The 7,596-nt window shown below is 35.6% G+C and overlaps 1 protein-coding gene across 1 annotated transcript in view; it reads left to right on the top strand.

Moving 5' to 3' along the window:
- The first annotated feature begins 2,185 nt into the window (after positions 1 to 2,185).
- The window catches only part of LOC104084414 (leucine-rich PPR motif-containing protein, mitochondrial-like), a 28,833-nt gene continuing 23,422 nt past the window's right edge, over positions 2,186 to 7,596 (top strand). The window contains exons 1-2 of the mRNA XM_009588247.1: positions 2,186 to 2,209; positions 6,919 to 7,042. Of these exons, the coding sequence (XP_009586542.1) occupies positions 6,942 to 7,042 (101 nt within the window). The 5' untranslated portion in view covers positions 2,186 to 2,209; positions 6,919 to 6,941. The remainder of the gene's footprint in view (positions 2,210 to 6,918; positions 7,043 to 7,596) is intronic.

Here is a 7,596-nt window from a genome sequence, read left to right as displayed (position 1 = left end):
ATCACAGAATAATTTATGCTGGAGAGAGCCTCAGGAGTTTTAGGCCTGGCTCTTTCCCAGCTTCAAAGTTAGATCAGGTCATGACCTTGTCTAGTAAAGTTTTGAGTGCCTCCAGGGGTGGAAATCAAACAGCCTCCCTGGGCAACCTGTACCAGGGTTTGATCATCCTCAGATACTCCATTGCTGCAACTTTTAACCATCACCCTTCATCCTTTGCTGTGCATTTCCAAGGAGAGACTGGCTTGCTCTTCTCTGTAACCGTCAGTTAGGTGGTTGAAGAATGCAATTAGATCCCCTGTTAGCCTGCTTTTCTCCAGGTTGCCCAAGACTCATTTCTTCAACTTCCTCCTTTACTTCATCTGCTCCAGCTCCATGTCTGTCTTGATGGCCGAATTTGCTCCAGTTGCTACCATCTGTTTTATAGTTGTGGAGCCCAAAACAGGACACAGTCCTCTAGATGTGGCCTCATGAGTGTCAACCATAGGGACAAACACATGAAAAATTGTTAAGACGTTCTCTGTCCTACTCTGTTAATTGCCATAATAATCTGCTTTAAAATGTTATCTGCATTTAGTATTTAGTCCTTAAAACCTATCATTTTATTTGACTTAGGATAGTTACCAAGTTTGCTGCCTCTTCTAAAAAGCTGAAGTGATGCCAGAACCTTGTTGAAAGTGGGCTTGGATTTTGAACCAGCCCAGTTATATATCCATGTGTTTTCCTAAACCTGTGCTGCACCTGGAAAGAAGAGAACATTGCATTGTAATGTTTCAGTATGGCATTGCAATATTGTTTGCAAAGCAGCATTTTGTATCAATTCTAGAGAATATCCAAGTGTGTCGTGCTGCTTCCTTGTGTTATGACTTAGTCAGTGGAGCCTGAGCTATAGAACAGCTGAAGTTCCTTAACTGAACAGTGGAATAATAGCTGAAGAGCTGCTGTTACAGGCTGAGATATTGCCGTGTGAACAATTCATTCCATCATCCACTTTCTGACTCTGCCTTCTTGCCTTGCATCTCTTCATTTCTGGGATTCTGAATTAAACCATGGAACGGACAGATTACAGCTACCAGATGTTGGGGTTAGGTAGCTGTGAATAGGACCTACAGCCAGAAGTCAGTGTTGTTCTGGTGACTTATGATAGCAGACACAAGAAATCACCTGCTGTATGTAGTCAAATAGTAATTGTTTTCTTTCACAAAGTCCAGCTTTGTATTTGTTTGCAGTTTTGTATAATGGTGCATATATAAATTGCTATTCTTGTTGAAAACAGTTTAATTACTCTGTGAATTTGGTAGCAATTTATTAAGTTTTTCTCTTTCAGAAAACTTGGCTTCTACAGTCTTCAGAGATTATTTTTTTCTTAGCAAAATGAGAACCTGAAGGCCTTGGAACACTTCTTTGACTTGAAAGTGGTTAAGTTCTAGGATATAGATGCTCTAACTCAGTAGCAACATAATCAGAGAATTTCATTTCAAGAATTTCAGAATAGAACTTAGAAATGGTGCCTTAGAATGTTAATGTTTTGCAATAATTTAGAAATTTTTGTAATTGTTTTTACAATTAACAATCAAGAATATTAGAACTGATGAGCTAGGTGGAACACTTCTGCAATATTTTTGAGTTGATTTCTCATTCATTTGAAAATTCATATAATCCTTTTGGGTTTTTTCTGTTTGCATCTTCTGGTGTCCTCTGTGTATTAAAACTAGTTTAGAACTTTTCAAGTTGATGATTATACGAAGCAGAAGTACATGATTAATTGATTAATTACTTTCCAAAGATAACTTTTTTTGAACCATTTTAGATATGTAGGTATACTTTAAATGTGCTTTTATCTATCCGAAGATTTAAATCTTGTTTCAGAGAACAATGGTGACTGGGGAAAGGCTGAAGCTGTTTGGACTAAAATTCAAGAAGAAAATGTTGTTCCTCGTGAGAAAACACTAGCCTTACTGGCTGATATACTTGAGAAAAATGGTCAGGTTGTTCCATTTGAGGTACCTAAGGTAACTGGAGTTTAACTTTCCTAGCTAACACTTTTTTGAATATATTTCTTTCTATTAAAAAATGTTAACAGGTAGCATTACAGTAACTTAAATAAGTTTGTTTGTTTTAAAGGTTAGACATGAAGATACCAGAAGTTTAAGTGCTTCTAATGTGGAAGAAAGAAAAATAAGGATGCTTTGCAAGAAAAACAATGCAAAAGGTAAACTGAAAACCACTGGTTTTTTTCCCCACTTCAGCATTAATTTTAAGATTTCGATTAACTATGGAACAACAGATGCTTGCTGCTGCTTTTTGTTGGTTTGCTAGTATGTTAGGAAAGGTACGTGATAATGTTACCTGCCAATATTCTGCTTCGGAAGCTGATATGAGAAGGATATGCTAAAATATTTAAAATATCATTGGAAATGCTGACTTTCAAATGCATGTTTGAAAGCCAGTCTGTGGTGAAGTTGCCAATTTTAAAATTACCAAGGTATTGCTGATCTGTAGTTCACTTTATACTGTTGGGTTAACACCATGTTCTAGCCTTTCAGATGTACCCATTAAACACCAGAAACTAAATTTATGTACAGGATTGATGCTAAAAATAGCGTTTTTGTGGTTCCCAGAAAATCTAGCTGTTTGGTCACAAGTTTTATGGTGAGAGACATGAGAAGTGTAGTGAGAAGAAAGATTAATATCAAGTGAAATAGCTGGGACCTGTTTATGGGAAGGTAATTACCTATTAAAAGAAGTTGTTCAGAGATTTTGTATTTGCCCCTGCTGTTGAAGTCTTAATAATAAAATCAGATATGGTTCCAAAGTATACTTCAAGCTATAGATTTAGCAAAGAAATTAAATAGATGAGATTAAATGAGATGGGACTATGTTGTGGAGATAATCATTGCTGTCTTCCTATCTGGCTTTTATCTGTTAGTCTATTTTCTATTTGTTGATGTTGCAAGGCTATTTATTTCTATTTGAAGGGAGGATTCAATGTGTTGCGTAGTGCCTTTAGCTTCTTTACAACTAAGATTAAAGTTGTCCATGTTTCTCTGTAGAATTTGCATACTTTTCCTCCTGTTGTTCCTCCCCCAAAGAAATACACAGATTATAAACAAAAGATCAAAATCTGTGTCCCCACAGTTCACTGTTTCCAAACCCTTGTGCCTGTGGGTGCCACCCCACAATTAAAATCGCCTTTTGGGGAGATCACTTCAGATCAGTTCTGCTATGAAGAATGAATAGCTCTTCTGTGCAAACTTCCCTGTCTCAGATAAAAACAGAATTAACTTATGCGTGGGTATTTACCTTTTTATATAGAAAGGAGGAGTGTACTTCAGTGCAGTTCCTGTGGCTCAGTCTGTGTGTAAATCATCGGAAATCCATTCCTAGCCATCTCATCCCAAAGCAGGGTCACAAAGTCAGAACCAGCATTATTGAACCTTTCAAGGAGGGGAGGAAAGCAGTCTATTTCTAGCATTTGCCAAGGTGCAGAGTATTTGAATATTCTGGAAATCCTTATTTTCTTCACCTATACTGTGACAAATAACTATGTATCTCACTTGAAAGCAGATTAGAAAATAGAATTAGATAGGTATAAAAAAATTAATTTTGCTGAATGAGGAAAATCTATAAATTACAAGATACCTAGTTATTTTTTTCTGAGTGTTATCAGTATATTTTACAGGTTGAACACACAGATTTTTAAGCTTTGAGTTTTTAAAAGAAGAATCTGTCAGTCATTCACACAGTTAACTTCTGTTGTTAGTGAAATGACTCTACCAGAGTTATTCAGTCACAGGAGCACTGATTAGAAGTCTAAAGTGGAATCTGGATATTCTTTGTGTAGGGAGTGCAATCTCGTGTTATGTATATGAATTCAAGAATCGTGTATTATGACAGACATAAAGTTAATGTTTTCAGGAAATTCTTCATGCTGGTAAACTTTGGAAATCGAAAGAAAATGAGAAACGCAGAAATATTTTCACTGAAAACCACGCAAAATTAATGGAATGCATTTTATAACATTATTCCTAGAAAAGTGTCCTGTGTGCCTTTGATATCGTAAATGATCAAGTGGAGAGCAGAAGGAAACTAATTATGCCTTAGACCTTGCAGGGAGACTAGTTTAAAACAAAAATATAAAATTTAACTGCTAAAAGTCTATGATGACATTTGATATTGAATTTATCAGTAAATTATTCCTGCATATTCTTTTATTTAGAGGTGCAGTATTTGAGAGGAGGTGGTCTAGAGCTATTGGGAGTTAAGGGGAAAAAAGACAAACGTTAGAAAACAGTTCCTCTCTTGTTGGGAAACAGTTCTCTTTGTCTTAAACTATAAAAAATAAGTTGTCACTTTTATATAATAGTATAATGTAATTCTGATGTGAATGTAATAAGGCAGAATATAACTTTTTATCAACATCAGCTTTTTGATAGGAAAAAGATTAAATTAATCTAGTTATGTAACTAATTTCATGAATTTATCAGCTCTGACATGGAGATGTTTTGAAAATCTGTTCTTTGAAGTGCTTGATTTATGCAAAGTCATATTTTCTTTTTTATCTGGATTCCTCAGTGTGAGAACTTGACTCTAGGGGATCATGTTACACACATCCCAAACAGTTGCAATTGCTGAAAGAAATTTGACTGTCTTGAGAACTGAGACTTTCTTGGCAAGTTGTCACTTTTCTAACAAATTTTTCTACTTGAAATAGCTAGTATAACACAATATGATTTCGAAACCAAGAACTTTCTCTTTTGAATAGTAATATACTTTAGTAATTTTAGATGCCATCTGAAGAAGTAATAAGCTGATAATACCTGATCAGGCATATGTCTCAATTCAAGGCTCATCTAGGTATACTTCAAACATGCTACTTGCACTGATGCAAAATAAAGTTAACTAAATAATCTGAATAGGATAATCATTCTGAGGTCGGGACTGACATACGCAACAAAACATCCTAGAACAGGAAAACAAAACTGATAACAAAGATTTTTAGTTCTTCATTGAACTAGTCATTACAAAAAAGATTCAAATATATTTCCTTATAGAAATAGATCTTATATTTTGTGGACTGTGATACTTGATGGTAACATATGCTTGATGTCATGTCCACTGGTGGCAAGGTCCATTTCTGTACCCAATCAATGGAAAGCAATATTCAAACAAGGGTGAAATCCTAGTTCAGTCTGAAGACAGCAAAGCTTTTGTAGGAGTCTCCAAATATAAGGAGGTTTTGGCTTTAAAAAATGTAATTTAAACAGGCTTTCATGAGCAGAAAGAACAAACCTATCACCAGTCAGCTACATTTTTGTAATGAAATAATTAGTTACACTTGTAATAGATTATACCAGCGAAAGGGGTTTTGTTATTGTTGAATGTGCTAGTTTACTGGTATCTCAGATTTCAGAAAAGTGGAAGAAAAAATGTCTTTCCCACTGAATTTAAGTGTGAACACTCTATGAATGCTGGTGTTCAGCATCTGAGCAGGCAAGAGAGTTCAGCACATTGCAACAGGCCAAGCTTTAACTTCAGACCTATAAGTAAACGTGGTAGAGAATTTCAAGACCTTTCCTGTGTTGTCCTGTGGTTGTTTTATTAGTCTTTTGATTGACAATGCAATCACTATTGTAATGTCAGACATCAGTCATATTCTCTCTCGTGTGTCTCTGTCTCTCTCATATACGTGAAACTCGCATACACAGAAGTGGATTTAATTTTTACTGTGATATTCTTATCCTTAACCTCTGTTCATATGTATATCTAATGTAGCTCCAAGCATCCAAAGTAGATTATGGATGGCAATGTTAATTCTAATTAACTCAGTGTAAGAGTTTGCGTGTTGTAAATAATAAATTTTATGCATAGTAATTTTTGTGCCTACATTTCAGGCAGTTTTTATGTATATTCTTTGGTTGAAGACGTTTAAGATTCAAACCAAAAGGCACACCAACAGTTTTGGTTTGGGGAATGACAGCTTAAAATTCTGCAGCACACTGTAGTAAGTGCTATTAGTGTGATGCTTCTTGTGACAGTAAGATTCAAATGAGTTGTGTTCATCTTTACTTTCAAAGTATAAGAAAAAAAACTTAACACTTAGCTGTGAAATTTGTAGTGATAGTCCAAGTATTTCTGAAAAGTTTTCAAGGTTATTGTGGCTATGATTTCAATTAGCAAAGGGATTTATTTTTTGAGTTTCATTAAATGGAACATGCAATCACAGTTCAGATGTAAAAGATCATTTGTGGTTCTTAACACAGCTTTCTAGCATATGTTACAGCCTGGATAGCAGTTTTAGCTGCATGTTTATAGCTGCATAATCTTGTTTCAGGAAAATAAATGACTGAAAAGTGTGCTTATCGTTTTTCCCCCTGTTTTGGTAACATCTTTTCATACACTGACAGTTATTGTGAATGCATGAAATAAAACTGTTAATCAGTCAAACAAATGCAGCGTAGTTTACTTGTTAAATTTCTGTATATTTGTAAATTGTATGTTTTGTATAAATCTTGTCGTAGCCAAATAATTTGATCTCCCCATATTGGAGTCACCTCCTATATTATTTGTTAAACACTGTTGTGTCATGCACCAGACACTGTAGCTATATACCCCAGAATTAGGTGTTGCTTTAAAAATTCTGAGTCTTCCCCTTTTAGCCAGCTGTGTTGGTATTTAAGCAACAGCCACATATAGAAAAACAGCAGTAGCAAACTTCTTTGTTCTGTGGAGGTATGTGTCAGTTGATTGTTGTATACAAGCAGTTTTGTACAAGTTGTGACCAACAGTTTTGGGCTCAAAGATGTAAACAGAGGATAAGTACATTTAAGATGGACCTTTTAAATGAATAGGTGATTTCTTTCTATGATCAACATCATCGCAATATGACATTTCATTTTGGCTTTTTTTTTTCTTTCTTAGAAGCCTACAATATTTTCCTGAAAATGCAAGGGAAGAATGAGTTTCATTATCGTTCTTATGGCACCCTTATAAAAGCATTGTTAACACAGAATTGTCTTGAAGAAGCCATGGAAGTGAAACACATGTAAGGCTTTTCTGTATTTGGGAGATTTTAGTTGTTGGGGGTGGGAGGGGGGTGGTTTAAATTTCTGGATCATTTTCAGGTAAGTCCTTATCTTTCAGTGGAAAAACAGGTCATGACTGGTAATTAAGAGTTATGGTAAGAAATACACCAGTGTTTCAGAGGGCGATATGCCATATATTAAAAAGAGTCACTAGAGTGACAGTATGTATTGCTAATAACTCGTTTCAACTAATAGTATCAACAAATGTACTTGGCATCAGAACTGAAAGTCTACCCTTCTGGCAGTCTGCCTTTTCCTCTTTAGAGCAATATCCAAACAGACAAGATTCCTTCACTGAAATGCCTGTGAGTCTTTCCCTCAGTGCCCACCCCTGCTGCTGCCCCATCCTACCCACGCTCCTCGCAGCTAGCTGCCAGCCAAATGCAAAATGGTACATTTGACTGTGATGCCAGTGGCTAGGAGATGACCATAAACCTTAGATCCAACTTTTACACCTGCTGTCATGTGTTATTAGAATCACACGAATCAAATTAATTTTTAGTGAGTTGTATGG

This window comes from Fulmarus glacialis, unplaced genomic scaffold (genome assembly GCF_000690835.1).
Source record: "Fulmarus glacialis isolate BGI_N327 unplaced genomic scaffold, ASM69083v1 scaffold9552, whole genome shotgun sequence".
Lineage (NCBI taxonomy): Eukaryota > Metazoa > Chordata > Aves > Procellariiformes > Procellariidae > Fulmarus > Fulmarus glacialis.
Note: the sequence above shows the minus strand (reverse complement) of the source record. Positions and strands in the feature narration are given on the sequence as shown.